The sequence below is a fragment of the Castor canadensis genome, chromosome 3, assembly GCF_047511655.1.
Source record: "Castor canadensis chromosome 3, mCasCan1.hap1v2, whole genome shotgun sequence".
NCBI lineage: Eukaryota > Metazoa > Chordata > Mammalia > Rodentia > Castoridae > Castor > Castor canadensis.
In genome coordinates this window covers 167,641,632-167,662,805 of record NC_133388.1, presented here as the reverse complement: position 1 = coordinate 167,662,805, position 21,174 = coordinate 167,641,632, and the positions used below count along the sequence as shown (strand labels likewise).

At 34.2% G+C, this 21,174-nt stretch overlaps 1 protein-coding gene across 4 annotated transcripts in view; it reads left to right on the top strand.

Annotated features, from left to right (window-relative positions):
- The window catches only part of Rspo2 (R-spondin 2), a 131,978-nt gene that overhangs the window by 44,110 nt on the left and 66,694 nt on the right, over positions 1 to 21,174 (top strand). For all 4 annotated transcript variants that reach the window (XM_074069055.1, XM_074069054.1, XM_074069053.1 and 1 more), the window contains one exon: positions 20,750 to 20,938. In XM_074069055.1, coding sequence (XP_073925156.1) covers positions 20,750 to 20,938 — 189 coding nt within the window. The remainder of the gene's footprint in view (positions 1 to 20,749; positions 20,939 to 21,174) is intronic.

The window sequence follows — 21,174 nt, the reverse complement described above, 5'->3', positions numbered from 1 at the left end:
AATATACCACAGTGTGAGAAGGATTTATTACAAATGCCATGTGGAATTAATACAGGGATTCTTCCCTTATAAACCCAATACTTTATTTAAAAATGTATCATGATAACTTGGATTAATTAACATAAAATATCCACACCCCCCCCCCGACACACACACACCAGAGGCTCACTTTAGGATGAGTTGATTTATGTCTGCCCAGATGTTCTGACCCTGGCTTTCTGCAAAGATATAAGTGAAGTTCCCTTGACATGAGTTAAGGGTACAATTTTATCCACAGTTAAGTAAATAACATGCCAAATAATATTTTATTTTTCTACACATCACACAAATTGTTCAATGACTGAATGAAACAAGTCCTATAGAATGAGACTTTAGATTCCCATTGCTTTTTTTGGTAGCAATTACAGAAAATCTAGGAATTTGAAGATTGTGATATTAACTGCTGACAGGGAACAGAATATTAACTTTAACCCTTGCTTCCAGGCAGAACCTGTTCTGCCCTTATTTCTAATTTTGTTGAAGAGAGAGTATAAGCAATAATAAGAAAGACAAACCATTTTTGCCAGTTGAGATAAGAATAGCTATACAGAGAGATTCCTAGCATTGCTTCCATGTACTAAAGTGTTACATCCCAAGTTCATTCATCTGTAACTGACCTTTTCTCTAGTTCCTGATCCCCTTCTCATATTGACCTCCATCACTTTAAGGTTTCTGAATTAGTTCCTCTTCAGTGGAGCCATCCAATACTTTCATGTTTTGGGTTTCCTACCTATCCTGATACCTCCCATATGTGCTCTCCCCCTATCATGTGACCCAAGTCTGACCACATTCCCCTAGATTTAAAGTCCACATGTGAGGGAGAACATAGGATTTTTGGTCTTCTGAGCCTGGCTAACCTTGCTCAGAATGATGTTCTATAGTTCCATCCATTTACTTGCAAATGATAAGATTTTATTCTTCTTCATGGCTGAGTAAAATTCCATTGTGTATAAATACCACATTTTCTTAATCCATTCATCAATAGTGGGTCATCTTGGCTGTTTCCATAACTTGGCTATTGTGAATAGTGCTGCAATAAACATGGGTGTGCAGGTGCCTCTGGAGTAACCTGTGGCGCATTCCTTTGGGTATATCCCCAGGAGTGGGATTGCTGGATCATATGGCAGATCTATGTTTAGATTTTTAAGAAACCTCCAAATATTTTTCCAGATTGGTTGTACTAGCTTGCATTCCCACAAGCAGTGTATGAGTGTTCCTTTTTTCCCACATCCTCGCCAACACCTGTTGTTAGTGATGGCTATTCTAACAATGGTGAGGTGGAATCTTAGTGTGGTTTTGATTTGCATTTCCTTTATGGCTAGAGATGGTGAGCATTTTTTCATGTATTTTTCTGACCATTTGAATTTCTTCTTTTGAGAAAATTCTATTTAGTTCAGTTGCCTATTTCTTTATTGGTTCATTGATTTTTGGGAGAGTTTAGTTTTTTTAAGTTCCCTGTATATTCTGGTTATCAGTTCTTTGTCTGATGTATAGCTGGCAAATATTTTCTCCCACTCTGTGGGTGGTCTCTTCAGTTTAGACCATTTCTTTTGTTTTGCAGAAGCTTTTTAGTTTTATGAAGTCCCATTTGTCCATCCTTTCTCTCAGTTGCTGAGCTGCTGGAGTCATTAGGTTCTTTAGTGGAGGCATTATCTGCTGAATTCCCACTATGGAAGCAAAGGATTTAGCTTACTTTAACTATTCTTCGTCCTCACCCCACAGAGCACACTTTTCTTCCCTGTCTTCCCAAGTTGAGTTATGTTGTAATTTTGAAAGGATGGATACCTGATGTTTATATTCTTATACAAAGGACACATCCACAGCTGAGCTAAATTGTGTATGTGTGTGTATACACGTGTGTATGTGTGTGTGTGTCTGTGTGTATATGAATTTTTAACATTTATTATCCTATATAACTTGTTTTCTCTGGTTTAGTTTAGTGCCTCTGGGATGAGGCACTCATTCACCCCAGAATGCTTTAGTTTTCTGGAATCTCTTTCTGTTATGTTAAAATATATTAACTCTTTTATCCTTTCAATGAAAGGAACTCTCATTCAGAGTCTGTGATCTGCAGCAGACTAGATGGGTGCTTTTAGCCTGCTTCCTAGGTATCAACTTGGGGATTACTTCTGCTTCTAACTTGTGTTGGATACCCTGTTGCCCACATTCTCTTTTATTTTTTGTTGTTTACCTTGCTGGTTTTGTGAAGCATACACTGTAAGTGTATTGAGAACAGGACAATTATGTATATTTGAGAATATACATATCAGAAAACATCTTTATTCTGACTCACAGTTGATTATTTTGGATAACTCAGATACTTTCTGGAAATCTTCTACAGCCATCTTCTCACTCTCAGGTTGCAGCTTCAGGATGGGCTTTCCTAAAGCTTTTACTATGTCTAGCTCTTGATATCCTGTGCAGTTCTTTTTTTAGGAGCTTGGGCTGCTCTAAAAGAGCATCTTTCCTTCTTCAAAGTTCTCTTACTGTCACTGTCAGAAGTTACCACATGTGCTGATTGTTGGTATCTTATTTTTCTTTGTGGTTGTCAAAGAAAACCAGGGCTGGATGTAAAGTAGTGAAAACAGACTTTATTTAGGAATTATTTCAATAGAATAAAAGAGACCTCAGAAAAATTCTAAATACAACAAAGATCTGGGATAAGTTCTCAATACACCAAAGAAAAGCTGAGATTTATAACCAAGGAATAGGAGAGTAGGTGGGCAGGGATGTTGCTACATGGAAAATGACTAGGAAGATACCCAGAGTAGAGGGATTCTTAAATAGATTGAATGGGATCTTGGGAAAAGCAAGCCAACATGATCAGATATTCAGGATTTGCTCTATCACTTAGCAGAATTAATGCTACAATTGGCCATGCAAGCCCAGCAAGGTCAGGATCCAGGTTTGAGAACTACTGGAGAGAAGGGTTCAGACGAGCCTGACTGAAGTTTTGTCAAGGAGAATGTCTTTGTGATGGTTCAAGTTCTTGTTACTGTGCCATATAGGTTCAGATGTTAGAGAATAAAAATTCTCAAGGTAGTCCTTGTGAATGGTACAAGAAGGCTTCCAAATGGTCAGCATAGGAGGTACCTGTCCATGAAGAGAACAGAGAAACAGGAATCTGTGTACAAACACAAGTACTGTGAGATCTGGTCACCTTTTATTTTTGGATGTCATGGGTAATATGAACAGCATTAATAGGCAGAACACTGCCCTATTTCAAGATGGGTTGAGTGTGGGACTAGAACCTATCACCTTATCCTACAAGTCATAAACTTATGGAACTGATTAAGAAGAAGTATGGTGGAAAATATAAATAACCTCAAAATTATTTAACTAAATTTGTGGATGACAGATCCATAATGGACTATTATAGGGAACTAGGATGTTTTGGGTACTCTCCTAACCTTTGAGGTTGACATCAAAGAACAGGCATTTTCCCCACAGCATGTCCCTTGGTGCCATCATTGAAATCCAGGACAGGAAGGATTATGAATATGATCCAGTGTGGCAAGACCCATTAGCCTCTGATCACTGCCAGATTTGTGTGGGTTGTAAGTTGAGGATAAATTCCAATATGAGAGTTATAAATTTCAATGAATAAAACATTGAAAATCCTAACATTTATATTTCCTAATCTTTGTTAGTTAATTCTGCTTCACACAGAATAGTACTAAAGCTCACTTTCAACTTTTTTGTTTTTAAGTTTGTTATGTAGCCTGTACTTGGCTATGATGGTACTTAGTAACTTAGCAGTTTCTCATATCATAATTTGAGTAGAGTCAACTAAGTTACCTTGGGAAATAGCCTTGAATTTCTCTTGCATATCCCTCTATTTCAATTTATAGTTTTTAGATTATAAAATAAAAAGTTTCAATTATTAAGATACTTGGGTTTTATGCTAAAAAATATTTGAAATCTCCTTTTGAATAAAGTTCGTTTATATATACAGAAACATAAAGATAATTTTAGGGTTTTCAGGTACAGCTTTTTTTTTTTTCCTTATTATCTTTTTGGCAAGTGGGATAAATTCAAAACTTTGATTTGGCTGCCTTAAAGCAGTGTGTAGGAATCTAGTGGGAATCTTGATAAAATACAGATTTGGATTCATCAGGTGTGGGATGAGGCCTGAGAGACTGTAATTCACTAGGCGAGGCCTGAGATGTGTCTTCCAGGTGATGCTGATGCTGGGGGTCTGGGAACCATACTTTGCATAGCAACAATTTAAAGTATCACTGGCTAATTTAGTAATTATAATTAGCACTATAATTTGTAAAGCCAATCTGGGCTTCAGCTTTTCCAGTAAACATGTTTTTGGAAAGGCAAAGGAATTAGTGTACAGCAAATCATTTATATGAACAAGATCCAGATACTATATTTAAATGTTGAACTAATGTGGAAATTTCTTTCCTCCTATTCTGAATTCTTCCCATCTTTTTTCCTTAAGTATTTTTTATTGTGTTGAAAAATGAGGGACTAAATGATACCAATGTTTCTTGTTTCTATTAAATTAAAACACATACACATACTTTCAACTTTGTGTACTTTGTCTAATTACTGGCAATAAAACTGAGTAAAGGGATTTAAGGCTTATGAACGTTTTAGGAGGAAATTGTAATTAAGGTTATTAAGGATTTGGGTTCCTGTGTGTATTTTAAGCAAATTAGGATTTTATGCCTTTTTTAAAGAGAAAATAGTAACTCTTCCCTGCCTAATTATTTTGCCTGCATGGGTAAGCATGCACATCCAGTGCACATGGTTTTAAAGCACACGCCCTACTTTACTCATTCAGGTAAACCAGATTTAAGTGACAGATTTTTTTCTTTAGTTCTATATGTTATTCTGGATAGATTAACTAAAAATGGAAAGAAATGGTCCATGTACTTTTGTTCCAAAATTATTTTAAAAATCAAATTATTCTTTAAATAATCCCTTTAAAGTATTTTGACAGAGTAATTTACCTTTTATGTGTAAAATAATTATGTTTTTATTTAAAAAGTAACATGAATACATTGCAAGGTGATTATGAAGCACCAAATACTTTAGAGAAAAAAACCTCATTAATTTTACAGACTTATAGTAACCATTGTTAACATTCTTGCAAGATATTGCACGCATGTGTAAAAGGTTGAGATTTCCTATGACACATGCTTAGTGGTGCAACAAAGCCAGTTTATTTTTCAAACTTGAATTTAGTTTCTATCTTGAGAGCCTTGTTCCTCTTAGTGGAAAATTAATTCTGGTAAATTCATGTATTCTGCCAAGTGTTTTCCCATTTTCATTCCAGGATGAGCTCTGCCCTTCTCTTTTCCCTACTTCTGGCCGTCTCACCAAGGACTGCATCAAGATTGTTCAGGGAGGGAAGACATAGAAGTCCTCGGTCATCCTGATGCTACTTTCCATTCCCCTGTTCTGTTATGACCAATCTTTATTCCTCCACATCATCCCCTGGCCCATCATGTGCTCAGGAAGGCTTTATTCCTTGCTCAGGGGCCACTGCTAAGCTCCTTTCTGGGTGTGAGATATTTTGGATGGCTTCCTATATTGCTTCAGACTTCAGAGGACATTTTAGGTCCTCTCTGCCCTGAATATTTTACTGCTTATCTTACTTAACCCCCTGCTGCCGGGTTAAGTGTCCAGAGTAGAGGCACATCCTTGGATGCTGCTACTGTCCTAGGTTTCACAGTTACCTCTGCTCTCAGGTTCTTAACCAGGCCAGATACATTTACCATTCCCCTAAGGTAAGGACACATACCTCTTTGTAGAAACTCACTCAACTAAACTTGGCATTCTCTTCCTTTATCATCCCAGTTCATGGGGCCTTTATTCTATCCAAGCAAGTATTTGGTTCTGATAGATTACATAGCCTTCTATGCTTATCTATGACAAAGATTTTTTGCTCTGTCTTTTATTTCTGGTTTTCTGATTCTTGAAACTAAATGTCTTATGTAATAAATGACAGGACAGATTTTTGTCTCTTCCAAGAGATTAAAAATTCTGTTTGGAAACTCAATATTTGAGCATTTGTATTACTTTCTTTGAGAAATCTTCCCTTGAGCCAGTGAATTCCACTTGTGTATTTGAGTGAAGAAAAAGTTAAAGAATAAAAATGAATTTTAAAAAACCCTCAGTGTAATACTCCAAAATATTTTCCCATCACACATAAGTATGTAACTTTAAAAAATAAACTAGGAATACGACATCATTTTATATTCTGTTCCTCCCACTTTATATAGAAATAGCTTTCTATGTATGTGTCGACACATACATTTTGTATGTAATGACTCTTTGTAGTCAATATTGAAGAACTTTATTAAGTATAAAATATTTTGTTGATGGATGTTTAGGCAGCTTACTATCGTTTGACTATTAAAACAAATGCTGTGATATAAATTGTATATATTTGCACATTTATCTAATTAATCCTTTTAGCTAGATTCCTAGAAGTGACATTACTGGGTCAAACAAAGAGTTCATTCAACACTGACAAATTACAGTCTAGAAGACTTACATCAGTTTATATTATCAAGAGCAATATGTGAGAAACCCATTCTTAAATGCCTACCACTTTTTTCCTTTGAAACAGGGTCTTACTGAGTTATCCAGGCTGGACTCGAAATTTCAGTCCTCCTAAACCAATATTTTAAAAATCATTAATATTGTAGAGTGAAGGTTACTCCTTATTTTATGTCTTATTTAACACTTGTGAGGTTGAAGTTATTTTCACACATACATTTTCATGTCTTTAATTTCTACTTGTTCCAGTAGAATATATATATATATATATATATATATATATATATATATATATTTACTTTCCTTTCTAGAAGAATTTTTCTTCATATTGAATCACAAGTACTTTATATACCAAAAAATTTGCTGTTTGTTGCTGTAATCATTTCCAGTTTTTCTGTGCTTATTATGTGATTTGCCACAAAGAGATTCATTTTAGTTAAGTTTACTTTTCTTTTGCACTTTGTGACTCTGTCATACAGTCTTTAAGGAGACTTCTTTTAGTTACTGTATAAATACACACATGAAAATTGTCAAACATTATAGATAGTGTATTTGTATGATATAGCTATCATAGTATGGTACATTTTATATCTGTAATAGTTTGATATGTGAATCTAATTTTGATTTTTATTATTACTTGTATGATACCATCTATTCTTCTTATACCAACCCTACTAAGTGACAGCTAAAAAGCCATCCAGTCATGTTTAGCAATGCACAGTAAGAAAGTTTGTAGAGGTTTGTAAGATGACTCAAACCTCACAGTGAGAAAGTAAGTTGGATGTCAGCAAAATGTTGTCCATGACAGCATAAGTTCTGGTTTTCTTGTCTCCTTGGTGGAGGGTCATCCTCAGAGGCCACACAATCATTTAGTTCTGTGAATGACATCCACAAGCTACACAATGGACAGTGATGAGCTGTGCATTAAATAGATGGAGTCTAATATGGAGCCAGCTGCTACTCAGCTCTGGTGGGTGCTACTAGCCAGGAATGTGGGCATGCTCCGTTATGATTTGAGAAAGAGCAAGAAATCTGGATTTTCTATTAAAAGTATTTCTAGAGGGAAATGTTACAGATAAAAGAAAAACAGAACTGTGTAGTGTAGAACCATATGTTGTGTCTGGCCCTAGAAATGCTTATGCACCTTGATGAACTGATTTTCCCAGAAAGTAGCTAAAGTCCCTTTACTTTCTTGGCTGCCTGTGTGTGGATGCACAGATGTGCATACATGCACGCCTATGCATATGAGCCTAATGATTTTCTTCTATTGAACAGAAACCAAGCTCCTTACAATCTACTACTGGCTCTTTCTTTTTGCCTTTTGTTGCAGTCCTTTATGGAATGCATTGTTCTCAGAGTGCTTGAGTAAAAATAAAAAGAATAAAGATGAAGAAAATGTTTCTACAATCAAATTCTGCGTTCCTGAAAATGAAAATGTAGTGATTAGAAGCAATTGTAAGAATATGCCTGCTGACAAGACTGTACAAGTGTGTACTCCCCCTTGCATCATGTTGGGAGGCACATGATGTAATTTGTCCCATTTTTGGTGATGCTAAGTTTGATCACTTGGTTAATGTGGGTTGGGCCAAATCTCCTCATTAGGAAGCAATTTCTCCCTTTGGAATTAATAAGTGATCTCTTGGGAGGTGTATATTTCCCCAGTAAACATTTACCCAATGATGTTAGTAGAGTAATAATCCTTGTCTGAATTATTTTATTAAGGATATTCACCATTTTGCCATCATTATGTGACCATGATCATTCAAATGCACATTATAGGATATTCTAAAAGACAACTGGCCAGGACTCTTAAAAACTCAATCTCAAAACAAATAGTGGAAGAAGTGTATTAAATTAGATGAGACTAAAGAAATAAACAAAAAGGAATGCATGGTCCTTAATTGGTTTTTGATAGGTGCAAAATACAATACTTTGGGAACACCTGAGGATGAATGCAGACAGTATATTGATAACATCATCTATATTGAATGTCTAGCATTGGTATTGTGGCTATGTAGGATAGTATCCTTATTCTCAGAAGGTGCATACTGAATAATATAGGGTGAACGTGATGTCTGCAGTTTAATTTCAAATAGTTTACCAAAACATGTGTGTAAATTTCTATCTTTATCTGTCTCTAGATCTGTGAGTGCAGATATAGACATATATAGATTTGTCTATATATCTATACAGAGGGAGAGGAAATTATTAAATAATGAGACTAGTTTTGACATGACCTTTCTTAGTGAATTATAAACATCAGGTTTAATGTTTGTAATAATTGTTTTAGATTAAAAGTGTTTGCAAACCTGGTGCCTTAAGGCTTCTTCTAGAATTTGGAGTTTGTGAAGTTCACTTTTCCCAACATAATGGAAAATCAGATATTTTCCCATCTTCCTTTGAATTTCTTTTATTTGCAGGAATAAATTTCTCAATAGCTAAAAAAATAGCTATAAAGATGTGATTCTTTAGTCTTCTCATCTTTCTTGTATTGCAAGTTATGCTTGCTTTTCCCTTTGTACTTTGAAAGTCTTTATTTTTTCCAAATAGAAAAACCAAACTAGTCTTTATTTTTGTATCTTTCATCTAATATTGCATTGTGTCTTAATAGGTTGGTTTAACCTTTTGTTTTGTTAAATTTGATCTAAAAATAATTTCCCATGGACTTTAGGAAACTTCAGCCTTCTCTACATTTGTTTAGAGATTATTGTTTAATGTATTCTTTTGTATGTGTTACTTAAATGTTCAACTCATCAGTGGGATTCCTATGCAAATATGTTGAATACTCTAGGCCATCATTCCATTTTTTTTCTCCTTTAGGTTTATGTAAATAGTTCTCATTCTGTAAATATTCTAATCCCTACTCTAATTTAGAAATTTGGGCTGCAAACCAAAACCTATTTTCAGAGTTTTAAAATTTTATCTTCTTAAAGACTGCGATTATATTTCTAGGGTCACAGTTTCCATATTTTTATTTTTAGAAGACCCATGGTAACTTGCAATTTCCGTAGTATCAACATTTTTTCCTCTTATATAAAAGTTACCAACTCACTTGGTTTTTAGTAGTTATTTGAAATATCTAAAAGATAAATGATCAATAAAATAGGCCCCAAGATTTATTAGACATACTAATTCTTTGCCCTTGCACTTTCCAATCTCGTGCATACAGCTTTCTGTACATTTATATACATACTCTTCCCTCTACCTGGGAATCCTGCTCCAACTGGCAAACTCCTTCTTGGTCTTTAAGACCCAAATCATATTACAACCTTCTTCTTAGCTCTCCAAAATAAATTAGACCTCCTTCCTCTCTACCAAGGTTCTTGGTAGTATTCATATAAATTACATTTAAAATGCCTTGAGGGGCTCTAACTGAACAAATTTAGGATAATTTAAATGTTAAAGACAATAAAATCCTAATTCTACTAATAGGGATAAAAAAGCAGCTAGATCATAGCGAGAAGGAAAAACTCTTCCTAACACTAGAATGCCCACTAATAATTGAGAAGAAATGTTTGAAGATCAATTATGATAACCATTACAGTACTAGTTGTCTTAGACAAGACTCATCTATGGATGACAAAACTAGTGTGTGGAAATTTGATAAGTAGGATATGTTTTTACAGTTTTGTCATAGCTCTTACAAAGTTCTTACTAATTGAAGAGGGAAAAATGACTTCATAATGTAGAAAACCTAGCAGAGGCAATCTTAACCAAGTGATTAAAATCAGCACCACAGGTAATGCAACAAAATTCATTGCATGCCACATGACACAGTGCACAAAAAAAGAAGTGACATCACTTCAAACACTATCCCCAAAATACATTATCAATCATGAGGAAACATCAGACATGCCTAAATGGACATGTTGCAAACAAAAAAGTCTTAAAAATTGTGAAGTTCATGACCGAGGAGCTGTTTCAGATTAGAGATTTAAAGAGATATGAAAACCTAAAGCAATGTATGATCTTCGATGAGATTCTAATGTAGGAAAAATGCATATTAAGGACTAAAGGACAGGGAAACAGTGGATTAGGAAATAGTATATCCTATTTGATGTAAGTCATTCTTTATTTTTGGAAGTACATGGTGAATGCTGAAAACTAGATAAAATAACCTAATGTCTGCAAATTATATGTAAATGATTCAGAAAAATAATTGTTTATGCACATATATTACAAATGTATGCGTACATTTGTGTTTATCTCTATGTTTATTACATAACTATTCAAATTCACATACAATGTTACTTTTTGAGTGATCAAATACTATTAACTTTTCAGAAATGTATGCCCAGGTTATCTTTGGCTTCCAAGGATTGAAGGGTGTAGAGGAGAATCATGGGCAGTAAGCAGTGGCAACTTCCTCCCCAAATCTGTTCAGTCCATACCTCCAATTCCAGTGCATCTTTAAAGTCTAGTTTAGTTTTGATCATTTGGAATGGTGTTCTGAGGCTTTCTAATTACATAGGTATGCATTCTATGTTACTTCAAAGGCCTCTTAGCCAGAATAGGATCTGTCTTCAAAGACAGTGAGGAAAGTGGCCCATTTGCAGGAAATTGCATGGTTTGGGGGTGATTTTTGTTTTCTTTGAACTTGTCAAGTGGCGATCCCTATTTAAAAAGTGCTGGCCTTTTGCTATATGCCCAAATAGTTAAAGACTTTCCATTTGTAATTCTGGCAATTTCTCTTCAACTTCTGTGAAAGAGAAACTATAACTCAGTTTCCCCATTATCCTTTCTGATGTATCAATAGTTTAATTCCAAATTCCAAAGTATTTTTATTGGTAACATCTTAGTTGTGGTGGTTTATATGACTTACACAGTTCTAGCTATGTTAGGAAAGAATTGGTACAATATTTGTAGTGACTAACCGTCAAAAGGAATTTTATTTTACCTAGCTGAAAACAGAGGAAAGGGAAACAAACAAATTACAAGGATACAGTCCAATTTGAAAAATTTCTGGCAATTTTAATAATGGTTTAATGCATTTTCCCTCTAGGTGCTACACATGTATTGCTTAGTAGTGAAGTTAAAAGTATGGGTTTTAAAGTCAAATGGAAATGTCGTAATGAAACTCTGTATAGATATCTTCAACAAACATAAATGCCTTTTTTCAAAAACAGAGGACAGGAAGGTAAAATGGGTCATATCTGGGAGTTGGTACCAGTGGGAGGGGGAAGCATAAGGAAAGGGTATAGGACGGTGAATTTGATGGAAATATTATGTATACATATATGTAAACAGAAAAATGAGAACTGTTGAAACTATTCCGAGAATAAGGGGAAAGAAGATAGAGGAGAATGATGGAGGGGGTGAATTTAACTAAGATATATTGTAAGCACTATTGTAAGTGTCATAATGTACCCTTGATAAAACAATAATACAATAAAAAAAAAGATGAGAGTTGAATTCAAACTTTACGACCTTGGAAGGGATTCTTAAACTCTGATCTGTTTATTCATCCTGATTAATGGAGATTATGAGTAATAAGCATTACCTTCAAAAAGTTTGAAAGTATATGCTCTGTCATCTGCCATGTGACATGTTCTCCATTGTTCATTTCTTTTCCTTTCTTCCATTTTGACTTTCCTCTTTTTCATTTTTTCTTGTTCTGAATAGACAGATCCTTCTCAGAATAGTTATTTCAAGCTTGAAATCTAACTGTTTAAGGTAGGGATTGCTATGAGGTTAGCAAATCAACAAATCAAAGCATGTCAGAATGAACCATTTATAATTGCTAAATGCAGACCACTGTTTAAAAAATTGAGAACAGAATCTTGTGTAAGTGTGGAATTTAGTAGCAAATCAGTTTGATGTTTGCTTACAGATGTATTTTTTTTTTTTTGCCAACAGTGACCTTCACTGAAGATAATAAAGATAATATAACTTTCACTTTTTTTTTTTTTTTGCCTCATAGTGTATTCCTGTGTAACTATTGCAGAAGAATGTTTTTCAGTGTTAAGTGTTTGCTAGTGTGTTTTTCATTTAGGAAAGTTAAAAAATTTATTATCTTTATTTAAGAAACTTTTCTCTGGAACAATGGAGCCTAACAAGAATGTTCATTGTTAATTTTAAAACCCAGTGGTAAGACCCATGGAAGTTTCCACATCTAAAACACATGGAGGCTTTAATCTAGTTAGTTATGACACTCATTCTTCTTGTGGACTGTGTTTATGACACCAAACAAGCCATCCAGTTTGTTTTTCATTTATTGTTTCAAAAATTAAGACTGAGTATAAGCATGAGTTAATAAGTATTGTGTATTCAAGGAATACACATTTGCAGGTGGCAAATGAGGGATAGTGGGATAACTTGTGCATGATGGGAATACTCATAGAATAGACTGTTTTCTTTCCCTCCCTCTTAAAGTAATTTAATCATTGAATAGGCAAGAGAGGAAATTTTTTCTGCAGGCACTTGTACTATGGCATATATGTTATAGTACTTAAGTATGCAAAATTGTTTTGAAATAGTGTTAGTACAAGAAGTATTTAAGTACTTTCCGAAATAAAAATGTGGGTCTGGGAATAATTTGTTTTTTCTATTTAAATAATTGGATTATCTCTTTGTTTAAACATGGAACCATGCGAGAGGTGGTTTCATAATCTTCAAAAACGTATATATTTAGATCTACTCGTGTTAGTGTTACCATTAACACCAACAGTCTGTCAACATTTCCATGGGTTTTTTAAAGTATGTTGTGAGAGCATAAGCCAAGTTTAAGCATGAGTAATCAGTACTACACAGCAATTTCCAGCCATGGCTTATGGGGTCACACGAAGTCTAGCTTTAAGCGTTTTTTGTTGTTGTTGTTTTGTTTTTTCTTATTGTGTTGGAACAGTTTCATGGAGTAAGTTCTTTTCTTTCATGGATTCAAGCAGGTGGTTAACTTTATAGGACATAGGATATGATTCTTTTGTTTTGAAAACTTATCTTTGGAAAAGTGAGCAATACAAAAATCATCTTATATTTTCCTCCAATTTCATTAATAATCAGTGTTTCTGGAATTCACAGCCAAAGAGTTTATGATGATGGTGGCATGTTTTGCTTGCTTTAATAGTTTTATTTTTTGAAGAGTATATTCTGATGCTTAATTTCACTTTTTTCCCAATATGTTAGAATTAACATCCAGTGTAGGGATATGCAATAAGATTTTGTGTGAAAGAGTTTTTAAGTGGGTAAAGAAGAATAAAGCTTATTAAAGCTTGGCTTCACAAAGGGAACTTTAATTACAGGAAATGCTTCATCATTTGTGGAATTATGTGTGCTGAATTTAGGGCTCATAATTTTCTTATGGGGTCTATGCATGACTATTCTTTTCCTGAATCTTTTTTTCTTTTAACTTTGTGTTTTAATGACTGCTTGGGAAATATGTTTCTGGAGAATTTCTAAACCCCACTTAACTCCATTTGAATTCTCATGTTCTACCTGAGACTCTCACTCTGGCTGAAGCTGGAATATAACTGAGTGACTGTTGATCATTGCAAAAGACTTTTATGTCAAGGTGCTAATTTTAGCTCCTTGAGCTCCTTGCTTAGGTGCTGAGCCCTGAGGATTAGGACTTGACTGGTATGGAGAAGGAACGTGCTCAAAGTGCCTTCCATTGTCAGTGGGGTGCATGCAGAAGCTCCTTTGGCATCTCTGTGATTCTCACCTCCATACATGTAACCCACATTTGCTTCAGTTTTGGGTGAAATATGTTGAAGGGACACTGCTTTGTCTCATAGTAAAATGTGTTGAGCCGAAGTTATTTTTGCTCTGATGACTGTGCTGATGCTTTGCTTTGGTGTAGCCTTTCATCTTCTACTCCTTGGCAGATTGTCTGGGATGTCAGCATCTGTAACTTGTTGAATTATGAGAATGTAGGCCTGACATGGTGGCTTACATCTGCTCTGGAGGGGGAAGATCAGGAGGTTGGAGGTTTGAGGCCAACCTGGGCAAAAAAGCTGGAGAGATTCAGTCTCAATTAACAGGTGCATGCCTGTCATAAATAGGAGGATTGAGGTCCAGGGCAACCTGGGCATAAAAGCAACACCCTATCTCAAAGATAACCAAAAGTAAAAAGGGCTGGAGGTGTGGCTCAAGAGGTAGTTCCTGCCTAGCAAGCATAAGGCCCAGAGTTTGCCTCCAAGAACCACTTCCCCCAGAGGAAGGGAGGAAGGCAGAGTGGGAGGGAAAGAGAGACTTTTTGACATCGAGATTGAGAAAAGGAGAATGTGTTTATCATTTTCTGGACAGGTTTGTTGTGATTCTACAAATAACCATTTAAGACTCTATTCACATTCATTCTGTAGCCATATCTTGGTTCATTGTTACTCCTTCACCTGCAGTTGAGTGCTGTGAGCCTCTCTGTGACATCTGAGGTAAGTCATACTAAAGCATCAATGACATGCTCCTCATAGAAACTTTCTTCTTATCTGTATAAAAATTATCTTGTGAAGTGAGCCCTACTATGGCCATGGTTCGTTATGGTTGTAAGTGTTCTTCTGAGGAGCTAACACATGAGGCTTATGGTTCAAATGGTGCTAACACTGGAGACTAGGGGCTTATAATTTCTTTATTTTTTGGAAGAAATTATTACTTCATGTGTTTCTTTCTCCCTCCATATTTAAAATGTAGTGTCTCCTAGTTTTGAATTTTTTACAATGAGATATGTACTTTAGTAAGAGAAGCAAAATGATCTGATTAAAGACCTTTAATCCTGATATAATTAGGTATTCATTTGTAAGTAGAAGGCATACTATGTGGGAAAAGGAAGGTGATCAGCAGGAGTGGGGACAAGAGAAGGTAATGGGGGTGAATATAATCAAAGTATGTTATGTACATGTATGAAAATGTAATAATGAAAACCACTATTTTATATACTTAATATATGCCAATAGAAACTAAAATAATCATTTCCACAAATGATTTCTATGTTTGGGGAGGCTTATACATTTTTGGAAATATGTTTTCTCAAGAACTACTTCTAGAGTAGATAAGTATATATTTAATTTTTCATTCCTAATTGTCATAATTTAGGTGAATAAAATGAAGTTAACTATCAAATACTAACATTTCTAGGAACCAATTAGTATGAATTTCTCAAAACAGGTACTTATTTTGGAAGTTAAAACTTTGTAAGCCTTATATTTAAAACCATTATTGTTGTTAAAGAATTCATGGCAAATGATAGACTCTAAGAAAATATGCTTTATAGAGGCTCTAAAACCTTGGGGTTTTTGGTACAAGTTTTAATATTGATTATTGTCAATTTTTTTCTAAATTAATTTCTTGTTAATTTAGCACTTCAAAACCTTTAATGGACATTTAGAAATTTATCTCTAAGCTTTACTAACATTTTAAATTTTAACATTTATTTTTTATCTAGGATGATTATTATGGTGATCATCTAGTGTTATAATTTATCTTCATATAAATAATCAGATTACATGTTTCTTGCTATCTTATGTAAATATTTATTGTTTTATGTAAAACAAAGCAAAGTGTCCTAAGATAGGCATTTCTCATTTTGGTTAAATCTTGTGTGGTTCATTAAGTCATGACCTTAATTGCTTATTTGAGTTTTCATGAGGTAGTATACATGAGTATGTACACATGACTATGGTATTTTTATACCAGAGTTTCCAAGCTCTGTTTGGGTGGATCTTGGCCTAACCTGACTGTATAGGATCCCATCCAAATTTCCTACTGATGGTGCCATATGTAGTTATTTATTTTAATGTATGTCTTGAACTTGGGGTTGGATGCAAATTAGCAATTTTATGATAAGGTCAATTCATGAAGTTATCATTATTTGTTTAACTTTAAAACCTGTTCTACCTGCAACATATTTAACCAGCAAAAACATGAAGTGAGGCTAAAGTACTAACAGTTCATTGTTCAGAATTAGAAGTCTGTATTTTTGCAGGAATGGATGCCTTCACCTACAAGGAATTTAGATTTCTTCCTGCTTGGTGAGGGCTAACTCTAGAAATGGGGGAACACTTTGAAAAGTGTCAGTAATATATTAGAAGCAGATGGGCATTCAACACCTACACAAAATGCTCTGAGATAAAATGTGAATAACTGAATTGATTTAATAAAGGATCAAACTTAAAACATTAGGATTCATAAAAAAGCCAAACTTAGTTTACAAATTAAGAGGAACACAAATCAAATAGAATTTAAGAACAATGAGTTCTAATAATTCTGTTTTCCCCTCTTTATATAATTGTTAGTGATACAGGTATTGTTTCCTTTTTTCTGCCTCAGAATTTTTCTTTTTTTCTCAATCTACATATTCCTTTTCTTGTCAAAGAGATGTGTATTGGTTTGTGCTAGAATCACTATGTTACCATCACCCTTTTCAGGATTTTTAATGTTTTGTGTGATACATTTCATATTTTGACTTTTGGGTGGGTCTAGATTTAGAAACGTGTTTTGGTTGGAAGGGTGAGACTCTGGATCTCAGCAGGCTTAAGTGTTGGAAAAGTTGAAGCTTATAGAGAGAACAAATAAACATGGCCATCAAAGCCAGGAATTAAGATCTGTTTATTCACCTGCACACTTGAATTAAATATCAAGGAATGGGCAGAGCCATCATTGAGCCATTCAGATAATTAAGATTCTGATAAAACAGTCATGTTCAGGAGTCTATATTGCCTGTGTTTAGATGTAGGGATTGGTACAGTTACCATGTAGTAGATGGAGAAGTTCTTGTTGAATTACTACTAAGCTATTGATTTACAGCATAGAGAAATCCACAACTAGAGATGACACTGAGTGAAGGATAATTAAATGGAAAAGTCTGTATGAGGTATGGGCAAGAAGCAAAAATCACTTGTGCCCTTGTATTTAGCATTGAACAGTACTACAAATGAAGAAGACTGGAGGAAGCAAAGGGAGAGCACTTAGGTTGGGTGTGGCTCATGTTTCTTTTGCTTGAAGGGAATTCTTTATGTGTAGGGTAATAAAGATATGTGAGATATGTACTCTAATAAGTATTCCCTAATTCATTTTCATTGTTAAAGTTTGTCAAGGTTCAAGTAAATAGAGCAATGCTTTTAATGGTTTTAAGAATGCTTTTTAAAAAATAAGTGTAGGGGCCAATCTGTTGACTCTGAACACTTCATGGTCAAGATAAAAGTTGACTTCTGATACATAAAAACAAAATGAAAAAGCCTTTAATTTGTGTTGATTCCCTTGGTTCTGTAATTCTCTTCTGTACCTCTTACTATGGAGTGTGACTTATGGTGATAAAGAGCTCTTGGTTTAACCTTTTAACTAAAAGTAAGTATAGCTTCAATTTCAGTTTATGGTAGCTGTGGAACAGAACTTTCTCCTTAAACCACTCTTATGTATGTTAACTTTTCAAATTCTCTTCTTACTTCAACACTAGGTTTGGGATTTTGATAACATTGATACTGCTTTTGCAAATCTGTAATTAAATTCAAGGGGAAAAGGTAGACATCAAATTCCTTACACATGTCGCAGAGGGCTCTGTAGTGTGGTCTCTTTCACAAATGTCATACATTAATTCTCTGAATACTATGCCATTGGATCTTTGTGCTTCAGGTGATGTTTTTTGACAACTCTGAAAATGAGAGTTGGATTTTCTCAGTCACCTTTCCTACTCCATCGTAGACTCTGAATATTCTGCCTTTATTTTTCTTCCCCAGCTTTCCACAGCCTACCAACTCCTGACAAGTTTAATTAACTGATGCTTTCTATTTCTTATAATCTTGTTTATTGTATTACTAAAATAAAATGAAGTCAGTGTTATCTAATGTATCCTGTTATGTTTATGGTCTTGTTTGGTGAAATGAAAACTAAGTTACATGAATTTTTTTGTATTTTAGAAATTATAATGATATTGAAGGCTGTATCATTTCTATATTTTATATGAGATCTAGAAAGAATATTGTTTCTTTTAAATTTCCCATTTCTCCATTAGATGTAGCAAACTTCATAAGTATCTATTTTTTGATGCTATTTCAATATTTACTTATTACTCTCTTCCTCTCCTTATTTTTCCAATAAGATATTTCTCTTAAATGAGAAAGTAAAGAATATCTTATAGATGGAAACTTAATGTATTTTACATGATCTTAAAGAGACATAATCATGCTGGGGTTGTGGCTAAAGTGATAGAGTGCCTGCCTAGAAAGTACAAGGCCTTGAGTTTAAACCCCAGTACTGCCAAAACAAAAAGACACAAAATCATAAGCAACTACATTACCCTCAAGTTAGTGTATACATTCCTGTTTTCTAAAATGAGATTTAATTTGTTTCTAAATTATGCAAATTAACTATGAAATTCACGAGTATATGCATTGTATATTCATTGTATGTGCTTTACAAATATATAAATTTATATAGTTAATATCCACTCAGTGTTGAGAATATTTCCATCATCCATTATAATGGATTGACTAGTGTCCCCCAAAACTTGTGACCATCAAGATCCTTAAAATGTGACCTTAGTTGGAAATGGTCTTTGCAGATGTGACTAAGGTAAAAATTGAGACGAGCTCATATATAAGGTAAGCCCTACATTCAATGAGAGTGTCTATAATAGACAGAAAAAGGCAAGTACATGAGCAGAGAACATGGGAAGATAGAGGCAGAGATTGAATTACACTGTCACAAACCATGGGATGCCTGGGGGCCACCAAAAGCTGAAAGATCAGGAGATGATTCTCCCTTTAGGCCTTCAAAGAAAGCATGGCCCTAACATACCTTGATTTCAGACTTCTATTCTCCAGAATTGAGAAAATAAATTTCAGTTGTTTAAGCCACCAACTTATGGTAATTTATTATGGTAGCATATGGAACTATATAAGCACTCAAAATTCCATTGCGTTCCTTCCTTGTCTGTCTTCAACTCTTAAAGGCAATGTGGTGTTCTTAGTTGTACCCCTATAGATTATCATTCCAGGTCAATTATTTAATGTAAATTAGATTACACAGAGTATGCTTTTTTCTGTGTATCTGATTTCTTTTGATGAATATAATGTATATAAATTTGATTCATATTGTATGTATCTGTATTTTGATATTTTTTATCCTTGAGTTAAACTCACAGTATGAATTCACCACAATTTGTTCATTCCATCCATAGGCATTTGTGTTGTTTCCTCCTGCCCATATTTCATGTATTTACTACATCTGTTTTTAGCTATTATTGGTCTAGGATTGGTATATCCTATAATGCTCTTGTAATCAGTACCTTAAAAGTATAGCAAGTACACTTAAAGTTTAATTTTCAGTTGGTTTTCCTTATTAATGCAGAAATTTGAATGTTTTATCTTTGGCTTCCTCTTTCAAGTCTTCCATGTTATGGGTAATTTATTTAAACCCTGAAAATTAATGCTTATTTTTAAAATTTATACTTTTGTAGCTATACCAGAACAATTTTTCAATTGTTCACTATTGATTGTTACATTTTACTTTCTATTTGCTTCCATTTTATTTTTCCTAATACACAGTTTATTAGATTTTTTTTTAGTGGATGCTTCTGTGTATGTGTGTGTGAGTGTGAGGGGGCTGAATATATTATTTTGTCCTCATTCTTAAACTTGTAATTAAAGTGCTTATAAAATTATGGCATGATAATTATTTTTCCTCAGCATGTTCAGTATAGTATCCTATTACTAATATTTATTGTTTCTGGATAGAAATCTGCCATCAATCAAGTTTTCATTCCTTTGTAAGTAATCTGTTACTCTTTTCTGACTTATCTTTATTCTTTAGAATAAAGATGCTGTGTTCAGATACAGAATTCTTTTAAGTTATTCTGCCTAGGTCTGTTAGTTTTTCATCTAAGAGCTTATCTTTATTTAATTCTGGAAACTAATCGCCATGGTCTCTTTGTATTGTATATGTTATCCGTTCTCTCTTGGAATTTACTAATCTTGCTTTGGCACCTTCTCATACTCCTCCGTCTGGCTTAATATCCCCTAGACCATTCAGTTTTTTTAAGTTTCTGGCCTCAATTGTTCCTCTGAGTTTCCTCTTTATTTCTAAGTCTGGTTATGTAATAACTTTTCTTTTTTTATTTTTTGCAGGGGATAAGATATTTCCTTTTGAATTTCTATGTGAGTAGAGCAGAGAGACAAGAGAAGATTTGTGTTTTCACTATGGTATATAGACCAGAAGTCTGCTCACATTCATATTTAAACATGTTCATTTTTGTTTTTTGTTACAGCTAGTTATGTATCAAATCCCACTTGCAAGGGTTGTTTGTCTTGTTCAAAGGACAATGGGTGCAGCCGATGTCAACAGAAGTTGTTCTTCTTCCTTCGAAGAGAAGGGATGCGCCAGTATGGAGAGTGCCTGCATTCTTGCCCATCAGGGTACTATGGACACCGAGCCCCAGATATGAACAGATGTGCAAGTGAGCATTTGACTTTTATCCATCTTAATTCAGTAGATAAGCAAATTAAGGAATTAGGTAAATCAATATTTTTACTGAAAAAAATTATATTTTTCAAAAGCTATAGAGACATTGCCTAAAGTCAAACTTGATCAAATGAATAAGGTAGGATAATAGCACTTTATATTTTATATAGAATATCACATTTTAAAATTTATTTAGATTAAGTACTTTTTATCATGAGGATGCTGGTTAGA